This window comes from Sapajus apella, unplaced genomic scaffold (assembly GCF_009761245.1).
Source record: "Sapajus apella isolate SASKATOON/1434 unplaced genomic scaffold, GSC_monkey_1.0 scaffold33, whole genome shotgun sequence".
Classification (NCBI taxonomy): Eukaryota; Metazoa; Chordata; class Mammalia; order Primates; family Cebidae; genus Sapajus; species Sapajus apella.
Window position 1 is genome coordinate 12,649,372 of NW_022436973.1, and position 17,496 is coordinate 12,666,867.

The 17,496-nt window shown below is 52.4% G+C and overlaps 1 protein-coding gene across 1 annotated transcript in view; it reads right to left on the reverse strand.

The window, feature by feature from the left end:
- ANGPT4 (angiopoietin 4) overlaps nucleotides 1–12,538 on the reverse strand; it is a 38,928-nt gene extending 26,390 nt beyond the window's left edge. The window contains exon 1 of the mRNA XM_032295374.1: nucleotides 12,104–12,538. Within this exon, the coding sequence (XP_032151265.1) occupies nucleotides 12,104–12,412 (309 nt within the window). The 5' untranslated portion in view covers nucleotides 12,413–12,538. The remainder of the gene's footprint in view (nucleotides 1–12,103) is intronic.
- Nucleotides 12,539–17,496: the final 4,958 nt, after the last annotated feature.

The window sequence follows — 17,496 nt, forward strand, 5'->3', positions numbered from 1 at the left end:
AGTCAGAACTACCTTGTTAAGTTGCTTCAGGATCCCTAACCCTCAGAAACTGTGAAACGTAATAATAATAATAAAAAATGTTCATTGTTATTTTGAGCTGCTAAATATTTTAGGGTAATTTAATCAGTGGATGAGAAGTACAGGGACATGGATTTCAACTTGGTGTAATAATCACAGCCAACATTAGACAGAAACTACTGTGTGCTGTGCACATGTACCGAGACGCGTACGTTGATGTACGTGTATGTGTACAAACACATGTAGGTATATATGCACACGCACACACAGCTAAATCAGCTTAGACTTTAAACTTTACAACAACCTTTTGAGGTAAGTTTTATTAGCCTCTTTGAGGAAACAGCATTGGCTAGGTGATCCACTGATCTCTATTCATGCACCGTGCGTCTGGTGATGAGGCCAGGTCAACTGAAGAGCAATTGTATTGAGGGACATGTGCTGCCAGTAGCTCTTCATTTCAATTTGCAAGTTCTCTGTCCTCCTTTTTGAGTTTAAACTTTTGTCAAAATTACATCTATATAATAGTTTGAAGGCTCAAGTAAGACTAGATGCCATGTCATCCAGAGCAATGCCCAGTAGAGAACTAATATACACAGTAGAGAACTAATATACTGCTTTTCCAGAGCTTATAGAGGTTTAATCCTCTTGCTTCTAGTTCCAGAGCTCTTCTCTGCCGTCTCCAGGCCTCAGTTTCCTCATTTTGACAATGGGCTGACTTGTGACTTGTGAGGAGGGTTGGCCCCTCGTCCTCTGCCTTGCTTCCACCCCTGGGGCCTACACCAGGCCCTCACCCTGTGGCTCGATGCAGACTGAGGTGGTTTGTCTCGTCCTCTCTGAGGAGCTGGGCCCAAGCCTTCCTCATTGTTTTCCTCTCTGCAAGATATTCTATTGCTTTTCTTCTGGGTCAGGGCTCTGAGCAAGCAGAGCCAGTGGGCAGGGAGCCAGGGGTAGAGACAGTCGGGGACCAGTGGGCTCTCATGGAGGGATGAGCTTCTCAGCCCTAGCTCAGCTCTCAATTCTTTGGCACAGGCCCGGTGTCTCCAAACATCCACTGTGGTCTGGGCCTGGAGCACTGCACTGAGAGTCAGCAAACTTGCTCAATAGCTTTACCATTTCCTTTCTGTGCCAGCGACAAGCTTCTCCAAACCTCAGTGGCCTCACTGTTTCCTCCTTGCAGAGGGTCTGGACAGAATAAGGAAATGGCCACTGGGATCTGTGCTCTGCGGGGGTTGGGTTGGGATTCTTGTCTGTTTTGTTCATGGGGCCTAGTGCAGTGCCTGGCACACAGTAGAGCTTACCGTATTTGTGGAATATTTGAAACTTCTCTGCCTCCTGAGCCTCACCTCTCACAGGGTGGCAGGTCCCGTGTCCATCCCAGGTAAAAGGCCATAAGGAGAAGATGAGGAATGTGGGGGAGGGGCTGCAGAGGGAGGGGGAGCAAGGCCTGCTTCTGCCATCTGGACTTGGGAGGGGCTGCCAGAATCCCTGCCTCCTCAGGCTCAGCTATGCCTTTGGTGGCCAGGCTACCGTGGCCCGAGGACCCTTGAGCAGCCCTAGGGGAGAACCCATCTGGAGGGGCCTCATTGGCCTCCTTGATTTCCCAATCTTGATCTTGGGAGGGGTTTGCGATTGCTCACCTCCCTGACACTTGAATGTTACAGAATAGGGTGATGTGTCCATTTTGCTAGGCAACATGCCTACTGAATACTTATGATGTATGTGCTCAGTACTGTTCTAACCACTGTATTGAGTCTTGTAGCCACTCTGCAAGGTAGGACCTGTTATCAATCCATTTTACAGATGAGACACAGAGAGATTAAACAACTTGTCCAAGGACAGGTAGCTCTTCACAGGTGTGAAGAGGCTGTGCTTCTGCAAGGTCACTTGGCTAGAGTGATCATGTGACAGCACTGCTGCCCATCCCTAGCCTCAGCTCTACCTTCAGAAAACAGAGCAAAGCGTGTTCTAAATAGAGGGAGGCTTTGCTGCGGTATCTCTCCATGTGGCATCAGGCCTTTCTGCGGGTACAATTCTAGCGTGTACCTCTTCTCTTACTGAATCCCAGCAGCCCGGGTAAAAGGGTAATTGCCCCCCACATGAATGAGTAAACTGAGGCCCAGAAAGGCCAAGCATTACCCACAACTGGTAAAGGAAGATTTTAACTTAATGGCTGAGCTCTTTCTATGTGCCTGTCTTGCCTCCTTGGTGACTGAGGCTGATCCTGTAGATGGGGTGACAGGGATAAGATTAGGGTCAGGCCAGGATGGGAGAAGGAGGCCCAGAGCTCCACAGCCTATCACAGAATGATCTGCAGTGAGGACAGGACAGAAAAGTGGCCACATCAGTTCCCAGTCTCCACGGTCCTCAAGAACAGGGTCAGGATCAGGGACATCTGATCTGGCTCCTGGTGAGCACTCCAGCCTCATCTTGGCCACGCTCTCCTGGCTCTGCACTGCAGACAGACTGAGTGCCTTTTGCTTTTGGCTCCATTCTACCCCAGGGCCTTTGCACTTGCTGTCCCCTGTGCCTGGAATGCTTTTGCTTCCTTTCCTCGCCTAGGGCCAACCCAGCCTTTTGATCTCAGCTCTGTCCTTCTTCCTAGTACCTTCCCTCCCTCAAGGTCAGGCACCCATTCTCCACCCCTAGTATCCCTCAGTCCCTCCTACACAGCACATACCATGGTTGATCATTGCACATGGGAAATCACTAGGTTGGTTACCCCACTGCTCCAGGGGCAAGGGGGAAGGATGGTCTTCCTTGCTCACTACTAAATCCTCGTCACTTGCATAGTGCCTAGCACATTGTAAGCTCTCAATAAACACTGGTGGAAGGGACAATTAAGTGAATGCAGGAATGAATACTCCTACCTGGCAAATTATGTTCAGAGCTGTGCCCAGACATTTGAGTGTGTGTGGGTGGGAAGGGGCAGGAGTCTGGGGATGCACATTTGCACATAGTCCCAGAACCAAAAGGACACATGGATTTTTCAAGACATTTATGACATGCTGTGTATCTTCTTGCCTCTGGAGAGGGGAAACAGGTGTCTCAGCTGGGTGTCAGGAATCCTGGATTCTGGCCCAACCCTTGCCACTGACCCTTGGGTGAATGTGATTGAGTCACTCCCTTACCCAGGCTTACTGTTCCCATCTGTAAATGCGGGGCACAGAGAGGTGGTCTGTGTAGCGGTTAAGAGTGTGGGGTCTGGGCTGGGCGTGGTGGCTCACACCTGTAATCCCATTACTTTGGGAGGCCGAGACAGGCAGATCATGAGGTCAGGAGATTGAGACCATCCTGGCCAACATGGTGAAACCCCATCTCTACTACAAATACAACAACAAAAAAAATTAGCTGCGTGTGGTGGCGTGCACCTGTGCTCCCAACTACTCGGGAGGCTGAGGCAGAAGAATCACTTGAACCCAGAAGGCAGAGGTTGGCAGTGATCCAAGATTGCGCCACTGTACTTCAGCCTGGCAACAAAGCAAGGCTCCATCTCAACAAACAAACAAACAAACAAACCCCAAAGAATGTGGAGTCTGGAGCCAGCCTGCCTGGGTACAAACTCACATTCCTTACTTCTTAGCTGTGTAAAGTCCCTGGGCCTCTGTTTCCCCCACAATAAATGGGGATCATAACAGTCCCCATCTTATAGGATATCATGAGGTTTGTGAGTCGATGTTATAAGACACATATAAAGTGCCTGGCACAGAGACAGTCCCAAATGTGAATTAGCCACAGCAGAGCAGTCACCCCAGAAGAGAGAGGAAACAATAGCAGCATCTCCTGCTTCTCTGCCTGCTGCGGCAGTGCCAGGCACGTCCCAAGTAGCCATCTGAGCCTCACAGCAAACCCAGGTATATGTGTGTCATCGCCTTCATTTTATAGATGGAAAAGCTGAAGCTCAGGTCTTTCTCATGTTTGCACAGCCAAAAATCTCACAGATGTAAAGTTGAGGGAACAAAAGCAAGTTATAGTAAGATACGGACGGTATGACCTCATCTATATAGGCAACAAACATTATGCCTTCCTTAGGGAGGGCAGGCATGGAGTAAGGGGCTATTAGCATCCAGTTTCAGCAGAACGGTTTCTGCCAGGAGAAGGAGGCAGGAGAGGGAACAGAGGCTTAATGGCATTGGTAAGATTTTACTTCCTCAGGTGAGTTGTGGGAACAAGAAATTTTATCTGATTTGTCTCTCTACCTTTTTGTACATTTAAAACATTTCAGTAAAATTTAAAAATGCATAAAACGAGCAAGGGTCTGCATTAGGAGATGATGCGGGTGTGGAGATGATAAGCAATTTGTTTTCTTCTGCATCTTCGTGCATTTCCATATTTCCTGATTTTTGCAAGCTGGGAGTCAGTAAAAGCGGAGAAAAGCACCCAGGCTGTTCGTAAAACGTCCAGCTGGGACTGGAACTGGGGTCTGCAGGCCTCTGGAGAGAGAGGTCCAAGCTGCCCCATTGGCTCTCCTGCTCAGCTCTGCCCCAGTGGCTTATTTGCAGCCTCTGCAGCGCTTTCTTAATGGGAGTTCCCCTCAGTGATTTGGAGATGGTCTTTCTTCAGGCCTGCTTGGTGTCCACACTGTGTGCCACTGGTGGGTGACTAATGAGTGTTGGACTAGGGTCAGGAGGAATGGTCCACAAGGTCCCTGCTGATGAACTAAGGTTCTGTTCCCTTGTCCAAGGGGAGGTGGCCTTGTTTCAGCTTCAAGGATCTTTAGTCATCTCCTTACCCAGAGACCCCACCAGATATTTGCAGAGTTTGCCTGATTTTGCTCTCACCTAAGGTACTTGTTATCATAATTCCCATTTTGCAGATGAGGAAACTGAGGCCCAGGGAGGAGAAAAAGGCTCTTACACAAGACAGAAGTAGAGAAGCTGGAACTGGACTCCAGTGCTACCTGACTCTGAGTGGAGTCTGAATGTTTACTGAGCACTCACTCTCCGCCAGGCCCTGGACTGAGCCCCCCATGTGCATTCACTCATTTAATCTTCTCAGTAACCTGAGAAGCAGCTTCTCCTAGTGTCCTTACTTCACAAATGAGGAAACCGAGGCACAGAGTGGCAAAGCAATGGTCTGAGAAGGCACAGCCGGCAAGCAGTGGAGCTGAGATTCCAACAGAGTCAACCGGGGCTCAGCGCCTACACTCGGATTCTGTGGGATTTACGCCCAGGCCCTGGGCCAAGAAAGGGATGCGCAATGGTGAGGGACACCCAGACTGAGCTTCTGGAGCCTCTTAGCTTTTCAGAGCAGCCACAGCTGCCTGAGGCCCTGCCTGAATCTTCCCTGGCAGAAAAGCCCTAGGGAAGCTCTCCTTGGGCTAAGGGATCCTGAGGGAAGAAAAATCTAGCAGCTATACGTCTCCCTTTTGGGGACCAGGGTCCTCGGTATTTTCCAGGTCCCAGCTAATGCCCAGGCCCCCTCGCACCATGGACATGGCTTGTCTGTTGGGGAGGAAACCGCCTAAGTGGTGAGCGCATAGCTTCTGGCATCAGGTGGCTGGATCTGACTTCGCCCTTCTTGGCTGTATGACCTTTCGCAAGTCACCTAACTCTTGGTGCCTCAGTTTCCTCATCTGTTAGTGGATGAGCAATCTTACTTTACTGGGTCATTGTGAGAATTAACTGCAGTAACACAAAGCACCTAGGGCAGTGTGTGGTCATTCTGGGAGGCAGCGAGTATTTTGAGCTCCCCTTTACAGAGGAGCCAGTTGGTATCTGTGGCTTCCCCGGGCTCCCGTAGCTGGTCAGTGGTACCCCTGGGATGTGACCTCCTGACCCCAGCTTGGTCCTCCCCAGACTGCACAGCCGACTCTCAGGGTTCATTCCAGGCATTTCAGAGCTGGCTCTGAAGTTATGCAAACAGACTGCGGCCAGAGTCTGACTGGAGGTGCAGGCTTAGGGGGCAGACCTGGGGCCGGTTTTCTGACATTTCCTGCCCAACAAGAAGGGGAAGAAGGTCTGTGTACATCCCAGCCTGGCTGCGCTCTAAGGCTAGAGAGGAGAGAAATAGAAACGTGTGGCCCTGTCCTCTGCGGCTCTGCCCTCTGTGGGATGACTGGCCAAGCCAGTTGAACAAATAAACCCGTCCCTCTGGGGGAAGTTGCCAGCGGGGCTGCCGCTGCTGTTGCCCACCCTGCACCCTCACCTCACCCAGGGCATGAGCTAGCTGGTCATCCCCAGGCCGAGGGCATCTGTGCCAGCTGTTTCTAGGCCCCCTTCTTGGAAAAATGATACCATTCTTCTAAGAAGCAGATGCTGTTTCCCCACCCCATCCCCCAGTCCCAAACTGCTTAGGAAGGAGCCAGTGGTGAGGTTAGGAAATCAAACCCCAAGAGGTTTTGTTCGGCACCGAGACTCATTTCTTGTTTGGATAACTGAAGGCTGAAAATGCCAAGAATTTGTGGGCAGCCTGGGAAGGCTGGGGCAGATCGGACCCTGGTTCCCAAACCAGGTCAGTTTGGGAGGGTCTCAGGCTGGGCCAGGACCCCACACTGGGCTCTTTCTTGGTGCTCTCTTGACCCATGCCCAGCCAGCCGGGGTGCCACAACTGCCGGCCCAAAGGGCTGAGTTATTCTGAGGTTTGACACCAGAGACCTGGAGCAAACAGCAGAGGCTGGGGCAGTGCCAGGTTGGGAGGCCCTTGCCCAGCCTCTGACCCTTCTCTGCTTGGCTTTGGATGCAGAGGAGGAAGAGAAAGAGGCCCCAGCTGAGCAGCCAGCTGCAGGGTGGGCATCGGTCATCTGGCAGATGTGTCCTGGGTCTTCAGTGTGGACACCCAGGGAGGTAGAGGTGGGCGAGATGGCCTTGGGGCTAGAAAAGGAGGAGCTGAGGAAGATACAGGGAAAGATGCAGGGAGACACTTTGAGAGCCAACCAGGAGAGAGAGTCAGCGAGACAGAGACGCCCGCAGAGTTAGCAACAGTGAGTCAGGCCACCGCGAGCGCCCCAAGAGAGATCCACAGAGGCAGAGAGACGCAGAAATAGAGAGACGGGCTGACCATGGTGGCTCGCGCCTGCTGTCCCAGCTACTCGGGAGACTGAGGCAGGATGATCTCATGAACACAGGAGTTCAAGGCTGCAGTGAGCTGTGATTGCGCCATTGCACCCCAGCATGATTGAGAGAGCCAGACCTTGTCGCTAAAAGAGAGACAGAAAGAGACAGAAATAGACAGGGAGATAGAGAGAGAGAGCTGCCACGGACCCCAGGCCAGCAGCTGCTGGCGGCTCCCTAAAGGCGAGAAGGTAGTTTTCACCCGCATTTCCAGGTGGAGTCAGCCCTGTCCCGGGAGCTCAGAGACTGGGGGAAGTTGTGCTGCCCTCAGGTGGTGGGGGTGGGCCAGGGAGCCTGGGGCTTGTGTCTGGCCCTGGTTTTCCTCACTCTCCTCATCTGTAGAATAGATCATTCTGTGGGGACATGAGGAGAAGGCAGAGGATGGCACTTCTTGGCTGGGACACCTGGGACAACTGGGGGAATGGCAGTCACACATGGGAGCCCTTATTGAGCATCTGCTGTGTGCAGAGGCTTTCCCTCGTCGGCTTCTCTTGACCCCACATGGAAGGTCAGGAGAAGGTGCTTGTCATTTTCCTCCCAGCCTTCGGATGAGGCACTGAGAGGGAAAGGCCAGCACTGGGTCTTAGAGCAAGAGCATGGTGGACAGAGGAGGTCATGTGACTAGCCACTGAGCTGCCTGGCCCAGCTAGAGATGCCTGCACTCCAGCTGGCTCTGTCCCCCAACCTCCTCAATATTCCTGGCTGCAGCTTTTCGTCCAGATGAGGTGGGTGGAGCAGGGTCCAGAGCTGATGCGCAACACACCGGAGCTGCCTTCAGATGGGGGTCACTGGGGGAGGGGCTTTCTAGGAGGGAGGACAAGAAGAGTAGGAGAGGCAGAAGGAGAGGGAGAGCAGGGAGAAGAGAGGGAGATGGGGGTGCAGGGGAGGAGGAGAGCGTGGAAGAGGAGAGAGGGAGAATGGGCAAGGCCGGGGCTCTCCCCATGTCCTCTGAGCACTGGCAGTAGGACACAGCAAGCCAAATGCTGGGAAAAGAGAGTGGGTATCTGGGGACTTGGAAACTCTGCAGCGGAAGGGAGCATCGAGGACGCCCCATCTCTAGATCCTGCTTCCCTTGCCTCCTCAACACCTTCCAGAGTCAGGAAAAAGAACCTGCAGTTTGGAGTGAGAATCTCGATTGGCTTTCAGTGCCACAGGGCTCTGACAAGTCATTTTCCCTCTCTGGCCTGTTTCTTCACCTGTACATGGGGGAACAGGAGGGGAGCTGGGGGCATAGGCTGAGCAGATGATGGCCTCTGGGATTTGCCTCCTCTGTGCCTGTCTAGATGAACAGAATTTTGAGGAGAGCTTGTTCAGCCCTAATGAAAATGGTGATGATGAAGGCGATATGCCATTAGATAAGAGTATTTTAAAACTCATTTAAAAAAATCTTTTCTGGGATATTAGAGAAAAAGCCAAAAAAGAAAAAAAAAAAGAGCTTTGGGCTTCAGAAGATCTGAGATATGCCTGGACCAAGAGAAGACCCAGAGGGAGGTCACAGCCACAGCCACAGCCACAGAAGGTAGTGAGTGTCCCCCCACGGGGGCCCAGGAGTGTCAGAGAGGAGAGACAGACATCATTGTTTACCTGAACCAAGGGTCACATGTCTCAACTGGAATGAAGAAGGACCCAAGAATTGCAGGACCCATGTCTCTATTTGCAGGGAGAACCCACAATGGAAAGAGCCAACAAACACTTGGCACCAGGCCAAGGACTTCCTGGGCATCATCTTGTTAAATCCTCAGAGGTAGGTAGTATTTTCACCTTGTTTTGTAGGCGAGAAAACCAGGGCTCAGAGACATGAAGCAACCTGCTCCAGGTCACACAGCAAGGGGCAGAAATGAGGCTGGAATCCCAGCAGCTGGGCTCCAGGGTCAGGGCTCTCACCTTTCAGGCCATGCTGCTGCCCAAGGAGGGGACAGACCCAGGGAAAGTGATGATCAGGTCTGTCTAGGCTGATAGGTCTGATTTTGTGACAGGCTCCACAGGCATCAGGCCACCTGGCAGTGACTTGAATGCCGAGGGGAAGAAGGAGTGCTCAACCCGAGGGGCTCCTGACCCAGGAGATGGCACAGCAAACACCAGAGACCGTGTAGTCCGGAGGAGCCCTTGAGAACATCAGCATGGACAGTTAACATTCCCAGCTCCAAGGATACCTGCAACCCGTGTACTGGCTTGACTAAGCCCGAGCTTCTCCCAGCCAGTGGTGCAGGGGCTTAAAATAGGGATTATACCAAATTGAAGAAAAGCCCATCTCACTGCTCAGGTGGGCTCTCCTGTGTCTTGGTGAAGTGGGAGGCCAGGCAGCAGGCTGGGAATGCTGTGTGGGCATTTATCTTCCCCGTCATCCCTGACATATTGTCATTTTCACCACTTCGCAGACAGGAAGACTGAAACCCGCTCACCCGTAGCCATGTGGTAAGGAAGTACCTGCAGCCAGGTCAGCTGAACCCCATATCAGTGATCTTAGGCCCCACGGTGCTCTACGGTGACCTGAACGACCCCAGCTCAGGATTTTCCAGCTAGGTGAATGAATGCCTGGAGAGGACATTCCACCCCAGGATGCGGAGTCGGACCAGGTGACCTTCTGATCCTACAAACCATCAGTTCAAGCCATCAACTCTCAGCCAATGTTTCCCTAGCATCTGACACCCAGGGGGATTCAAAGATGGATGAGAGAGTGGGAGGTGACATATAGTAGGTGCTCAGTAAATGTCTGTAGTCTGTAGCATAAGTGAATGCATGAATGCATAAATGTTCTTCCAGTCTCACAGGTTTTGGGCTCAGGATCCCAGCAATGCCAATTTTGTGTCATTGTGGAGCAGGATGGAGACCTGGGACCTGAGTGAGAGTGAGACTTGGTGTAGGAGGCCAGTTGGGAGGTGATGGCAGCGTCCATGGGAAAGATGACGAGGCCTAGGCCAGAAAGAAGGACCATGAGAGGAGCCTACGCAGCAGGATGGGCGGGGCCAGCTGCCTGGGGATAGTGGGAGCCACAGGAAGTCCTCAGGGCACAGGCAGTCTGTGGCTGGTGGTGTCATCCCCTACACAGAGAGGCGGGCAGGAGGAGGGTGTCAGAGGAGAGCAGGGAGTCGTTTCAGATAGCTTTGGAGTTGAGACACCACGAAGCCTCAGGGGGACGTTGGGGGAGGTCAAGGTCATGGGTTTTGGGCTCAGGATCCTATCAATGCCAATTTTGTGTCATCATCATGGAGCAGGATGGAGACCTGGGACCAGAGAGATTAGGAGAATATTTATGCATTCATGCATTCACTCATGCTGCAGACATTTACTGAGCACCTACTATGTATCAGGCACTATTCTGGGCCCTGGGAACCCAGGAGTGAGCAAAATAGACATGGTGCCTGCCATCTGGGAGCTCACAGACCAAAGAAATGTTTTTAAGAACATCAGGTAGGGATAAATGTAAAGAAAAAAACAACATAGTCGATGGAAGGGATAAAGGGTGGAAGAAGGAGGATGGCTCTTTTATACGGGGTGGGCAGGGCCTCTGACGAGGTGACATTGGCGTGGATAGGAGGGTGGGGTAAGCCACATAGGGGTCTGGGAGAGGGTACTCTGGGGAGTAAGGGTTCTTGCTTTTATTCAGATGCCATGGTAACCCTGGGAGGAGGGAGAGGATGTAACTTAGGTTTTGATGGGGATCCTTTGGTCTGCTGCATGGAGAATATGGGGTGGGGCCCGAGTGTTAGCAGGAAGCCAGGGTGGCAGCCATGACAGCCATCGAGCCAGGAGCCAGAGGTGGTTGTCAAGCTTGTCTGCTGTTCAATACACTCTAGAACCCAGGAACGGTTCGCATCCTTCTTTCCCCAGCCACCACCCAGACTATCTCCTGGGTCCCTCTCCCTTTCCTCGGTAGCTCTCACTTAGGGGCTCTAAAGAGTCCCATCTCAGACCCCCCAGGATGTCTCTTGTGCCCTCATGCCCCGCCAGGGCCAAGCCTGCCTTGCACACCTCTGTACTCAGTGCTTCCCCAAGAGTACACAGTAGGTGCTCAGACTGTTTGCTGAAAGATGGAAGAATGACAGGGCATTCTATAGCAGCCCGGGTCTTGGGCCAAAACCTCAGTGGTGTCCTCGGCTCCTTGCTTCCTCCCACTCCACATCAATTCACCAGCAGAGCTGATGGGCAGCACCTCCAGAACCCACCAGAATCGGACTGGCCACACCCCCTCCCAGCTGGTTCTGCTCCAGGCGTCCAGTACCTCACGCCTGGTGGCTGCTGCGGCCACCTCTTTGAGCTTTTTGCGTCTACCCTGCCTCCTATAGTCTATGCTGTTCAAATCAAATCAGGGGTGTCAGTCCCTGCTCAAAAGCCTGCAGTGGCTCCCATGATACTCAGAGCAAACGACGAAGTCCTTCCAGCGGCCCCCACAGCTGCATGACCTGCCGCGCCCTCACCTCTCCCTCGCCCTTGCTCCCTCCCCTCTGCTCCAGCCACACCAGCCGTTGCTGCTGGCCGTTCTCCAGGCGCACACCACTGGGGATGCATTCCCCCCTCACAGGCAATACATGTGCTGCTCCCTTTGCGGAATGTTCCCTCGAATACCCGCATGGCCCACTCTATCACTTCCCTTGTACTCTGGGTTCAAAGGTCACCCCCTCTGAGATGTCCTCTCTAATGATCTGACCTCAAGCAGACACCCAAGGCCAACCCTTGCCTTCTTCTTCATTTTGCTTCACCATCTGACATAGTAGATGATCTCGTTCCCCCACTAGTCCAGAGGGAGACATACTATACTGTTGTAGCCCCAGCACCTAGGATGGCTTGGCCCATGGTCAGCGCTGAATGGATTTCTGTTGGATGAATGAAGGGATGGCAGTGAAAGAGCCAGGCTGCCAGCTGACACTGCCCTCGGGCCCATCCCTGCCCTTCTCTGGGCCTCAGAGCCCAATCTGTGCAACTCAGAGCCAGCCCTCTGTGCCCAGGGAAGGCCTCTGGGATGGATGCTCCTCCTGCTGATTGTGACAGGCCCCACAGCCGCCCTCTGCCCCCTGCAAGACCCCCACGCCCTGTACCTTCTCCAGCCACTGCGTGTTGTTCTGCAGCGCCTGCTCCAGCCGTTTCACCTGTTGGGCGGGTAACTTCCCTGGGTGCAGTGAGGTAGCCAGGGGGTCCCTCTGGAAGCTGCTGGAGTCCCCAGAGGGCTCAGGCCCTGGAGGGCAGGGCTCGGACTTGGGCAGCAAGAAGGTGTAGCGACAGTGGCCGTGCTGGACTACAAGTGTCTCATGGTCGCTATCCGTCTCCTGCCTTATCTGTTGAGCCACAGACACGGTGGCAACCATGAGGAGGAGGCCACCCCGCAGCATGTCGAGCTGGAAGAGCATCCGGAGATGTGGCAATGGCAAGGGGTATTGGGTCAGAGTCCCAGGGGCTGGGGCTGGGCCTGGGATGTCCTGCTGCTGTCAACGGTGGTCAGAATTGCCTGCAGCTGCAGCTGCAAGCCCCTGTCTGACAGAGCTCTGTCCGGGCAGCTATTTATACTTGCTCTGAATACCACAGCTGCTCTGCTTCCTCTCGGCCACCTCCCGCCTCCCCTATCCGACACACCCTCTCATCTCTATTCTTCACCCCTTTCCTTCCTCCTTCCTCAGTCTTGACTGCACGTTGCCCTGTTGCCCTTACCCTAACTGTGTACCAACCTTGCTCTGAGCCTTTTGATTATCCAGTGAGCCCTGGCTTCCCCGCTGGAGGGGAGGGAAGAAAACAGCACACAGACATGTGCACACACTCAGGAGCACAGATATGTGCACACACTCGCACACACACACGTGTACATATTCATGTAGACACAAACACCGAGCCCCAGTGCTGCCCGCTTTGGAAAACTAAATGCAACTTAACTCCCCCTTTCTCTCTCTCTCTCTCTTTCCCTCCACCCCCATCCCCTGCCCCCCAAGGCTAAGATCTCAAGTTTCAGCCCCGCTGCCACCCACTTCTCCCACCCCCACTCCCCCACCTTCCTTCCTCTGGTTCCATGCTAGCGCTTAGAGTACAAGTGACCCCCAGAGAGAGCAGAGGGAGGAGAGGACACAGAGGGGTGAGGCTGGGGAGGGCCCAGCAAGTCCACTTTGCTTCTAGAGGCACAGAAAATCCTTCCAAGGTGGGGCACATGAGCACCCCAGCTGGGAGTTGGTTTCTGTCCTCTCTTCTCCCTTAGGGACAGGGGAAAGTGGTATCGTATACCCCAGGATGGCCCTGGCTTGGTTGCTTGTGACAGTAATGAGAAGTTGTCATGTCATGGGGCAGATGGTCCTGGGGCTGCTGGAGTGGGGAGAGAAGGGTGGAGTGCCCGGAAGCTAACCCTGAATCCCGCTCCCCAACAGCTGGCCATGAGACCTAGGGCGGGCAGCTTTGCCTGGGGGGCTTCCACATCCTGGTCTGTAAACTGAGTAAACCTTATCTCTTGCAGGAGGAATTTGGGTGAGTCCTCAGCATGGGGATGGAGAACTTTTCAGCTTATGGGTTCAAATCCTGGCACCACCACCCACCAGATGCGTGACTTTGAGTAAGTCACTTAATTCCTCTGTGCCTTCATTTCCTTCTGAGTGAGTTATTATTTTCCTCATTACTTCCTCATCAACTACTTCACAGGGCATGAAAATTGAGTTAGAGCAGGGCTGGCACAGGGTGAACACTAAATAAAAATTTTCTGTTGTCAATCTTATAGCTACCACAGCACCTCCCCTCCCCCAACCCACTGGAGTGTAAACCCCTCTAGGGCAGAGATTTGTCCCTGGGGGACATGGTCTCCAGGCAGGAGGTGCCCGGGGGTTTGCCAGGCCTCTGCTGGGTGGGCTGCCTTTGTGTTCTGCCAGCTGTATGGGCTTCTCACTCCCTGCTGGCTTTCTCAGAGTACGGGCCAGTCCGGCTATTTAGTATTTTCGTTTTTGTTCTCCCAGATCCTGATAGAGTCTTGAACTGGGGCAGGCTGCTTCTGGGCAGCTGTGAACTAGGGTCTCTTCTGGGGACTGAGACCATTATACCAGGTGTGGGGCTTTGGCAGGCAAAGGAAAAGCAGCTGGTGCCTCAAGGTTCTACGAGGCAAATTCCTGGACTCTCGTGTCCCAGCATTTGGTGCTCAGTGTCCTCAGTAAGTATCTGCTGGATGAATGAGTGAACGAGGGGCTTAAGGCAGGTGCTCCTTGTTGGGCTGATGAGGAGCAGGAGGCTGGGATGCCATTCCAGGCACGTGGAACAGAAACCTGAGAGAGATCTGCTTCCTGCGCAGTTACACTGGGCCCCAAGCTCAGACGGGCCCTGAGCTTGGTTTACAGTCTACCAGCACTGTCTTGGAATTCTTAATACGTTTTGAACAAATTGCTCAGCACTTGCATTCTTCACTGAGTTCCACAAATTAGGGAGCAGGCCCTGCCTGGGAGACATGAACATCCCCTCATCCCTCACTCTGCTCCTGACCTTACCATCCAATCAGACCTGTTCTTGCAACACGATCCTTTAAGTATTTTCCCCCTGTCACCTCTTTACTACCTGGAATGCTGGAGTCAGCCTGTCTGGATTGGAATCCTGGCTTTCCTAACCCTCCATTTGTGAGCCTTTGGCCAAGTTTCCTAACCTGTCCCTCAGTTTCCTCATCTCTCAAAATAGTGATGTTACAATGGCTAAAAGGCTGATTCCTTGTAATGAGGTTAACACAAAGCCTTGCACGTAGTACAAGCTCAACAAATGACCCCCGCTATGGCATGCGTGTTTGTGCGACCCCAAACTGATCTACTGAAACTTAGTCACCGAGGTGATGGTGGGGTCTTTGGGAGTGAATAAGTCATGAGGATTTTGCTTTGTGAATGAGATTAACACTCCTATGAAAGACGTCCTAGAGAGCTGCCCTTCCCTTTTGCCAGGTGAGGATGGTAAAAAAGCACTGTCTAGGAAGGAGGGAGCTCTCTGCAGACACCAGATCGGCTGGTGCCTTGATCTTGGACTTCCCGGCTTCCAGAACTGCGAGAAATAAGTTTCTGTTGTTTATAAGCTCCCCAGCTTGGACATTTTGTCATAGCAACCTGCAGGGGCTAACACCATCATTCTCTTAGACCCGGGTGCTTCCTCTCTTGTGGGGAGAGCAATAGCTTCAGAAGTGAACTCTGGTTAATCCACCTTTGCTATTGCAGTCAGAGTGATTTTTCTGTTTTTGTTTCTTTTTCTTTGTTTTTCTTCTTTTCTTTTTTCTGTTCTTCTCTCTCTCTCTTTCTTTCTTTCCTTCTTTTTTCTTTTCTTTCTTATTTATTGTTATTATTATTTTTTTGAGACAGAGTCTTGCTTTGTTGTCCAGGCTGGCATGCAGTGGCATGTTCTTGGCTCACTGTAACCCCTGCCTCCCCAGTTCAAGTGATTCTCCTGCCTCAGCTTCCCCAGTAGCTGGGATTATAGGCATGCACCACAATGCCCAGATAATTTATATATTTTTAATAGAGATGGAGTTTCACTATGTTGCCCAGGCCGGTCTTGAACTGCTGACCTGAGGTGATTCACTCACCTTGGCCTCCCAAAGTTCTGGGATTGCAAGTATGAGTCATCATGCCCAGCCCAGAATGATTTTTCTAAGACACAATCCAGCCCCAACTCTTCTTTGTTTAAAACTCTTCAGTTTTAAACTCCAACGCTTTCTGTGGTTTATAAGCCCCTGCCAGATGTGGCCTCCAGTCTCATCACTGTTTCCCTGGCACTTTGTACCTTGTCATTTGGGATTGGTTTTACTCCCCCGCATGCTCTCTGCCTTCTGAGGCCTCAGTGTCTATGCTCATGGCAGGAACTTCTACTTAAAAACTTCCCCCACCTGTATTCCCCCAGCTTCCTACTGCCTTTTGGTCTTATCTCAGGCATCACTTCTGGGAAGCCTTCCTGCATCTGTCCCTCCCACTTCAATGGGAGTAGGCCCTCTACCTCTGGGAGGGCCCCCACCAAAGCACTCACCCTGCCTTAGAAAGGCATGTTTGCAGGCCTTGGTCACCCTCTAGACTGAACACCCTTCCAGGGCTGCTCTCACACTTTCCAGTTCTGTGTTTCTTGCCTGTCCTAAGGTGAGGCTCACAGTGCTCCTCATGAGTGTTGTGTTGAATGAATAGTCTCCACTATCGAGCAGGCACTGGAGCTGCAGTCCCAAAGCAGAGAGGAAGGCAGTCACCCTTTCCTCTCCAGCAGGGGCAGCGGGAAGTTCTCTCTGAGTTGTTCTGAGTGTCTGGCCTCTAAATGCTAAAAACAAACCAACCCAGGTTGATTTTGCCATTGCCTGCCTCTGCCATGGAGGTAGAGCATGGAGGATAAACTTATATCCACCTGGATACTTTGGCCTTTGTTCAAATAGCTTGGGTAAAAAGAAAATTTATTGGCCAATTTAACTGAAAATTTTAGGGGTATCTAGCTTCAGGCATGGCTGGATCCAGGTGCTTAAGTGATAATTAGATGATTTTCCTCCAGCTCTAGGCTCTTATTTTCCTTTGGCTTCATTCTGTAAGAGTTCCCACCACAATCACCACCACTGCTGGCGACAGCAGCTCCAATCTATCAACTCAGTATCCTCTGTTAAGAGTGCCTCTTTCCTAATAGTTCTTGGAGAAGTTCCAGCTTGAGCCCTACAGCCATTCCTGAACCAACTGCTACAGCCAGAGGGATGAGCTACTCTAGATGGCCAGGCTGGGTCCTGTGTCCGGGCCTGGAGCCCTGGAGCAGGTCAACATCACAGGATCTGAAGGGACTAAGGGTGGGGTACAGCAGCTCTCAAGGCAATCTGGAGGAGAATGATCAGGAGGCAAGCGGAGCGCGTGGGTGTAAAGCACCTGCCTGTCTGCACCATGCCCCTCCATCCCCACTGCTCACCAAGTGAACCCACCTCCTTCCCTATGGACCCTTGGAGTAACCAGGGATGCCATTGGCTCTTACCTTGCATTTCATTCATGAGGAAACTGATACTCAGAGAGGGAGGCCACTTGCCCAGTGTACATGCTGGAATCTATTTTTCTCAAAGAACTGACCTTCCTGGTCCTGAAAATGAAGGGAAGGAAAACGGGGTCATTTCTGGAGGACCACTTGCCAATTTGGGCTCCTCAAGTATCTGGATCCAAAAGAAGAAGGTTGTCCCCAGTCTGAATCTTCCACTGTGGGGAGAGGGTCACTCCTGGGTTGTTCCTGCAATCCAGTCCTTCCCCCAGCTCCTCCCTTGGCAACTCCCAGGCCATTTTAACACCCTGGGTGATCACTGAGGTTGCACGTGGGGCAGCTGAAACCGACTCCAGGCCTCCGGTCCTGTGCACATCACGCCCTTGAGGACACTGCCTGGGCATCTCCCAGAGCCACTGAGGGCAACACGGCAAGAGACTGGTGAGAAGCTCTGGGGCCACTGACAACCTGAGGGATAGCCCATGTGTCCCCAGAAGGTCAGGGGGTGAATCCTGTG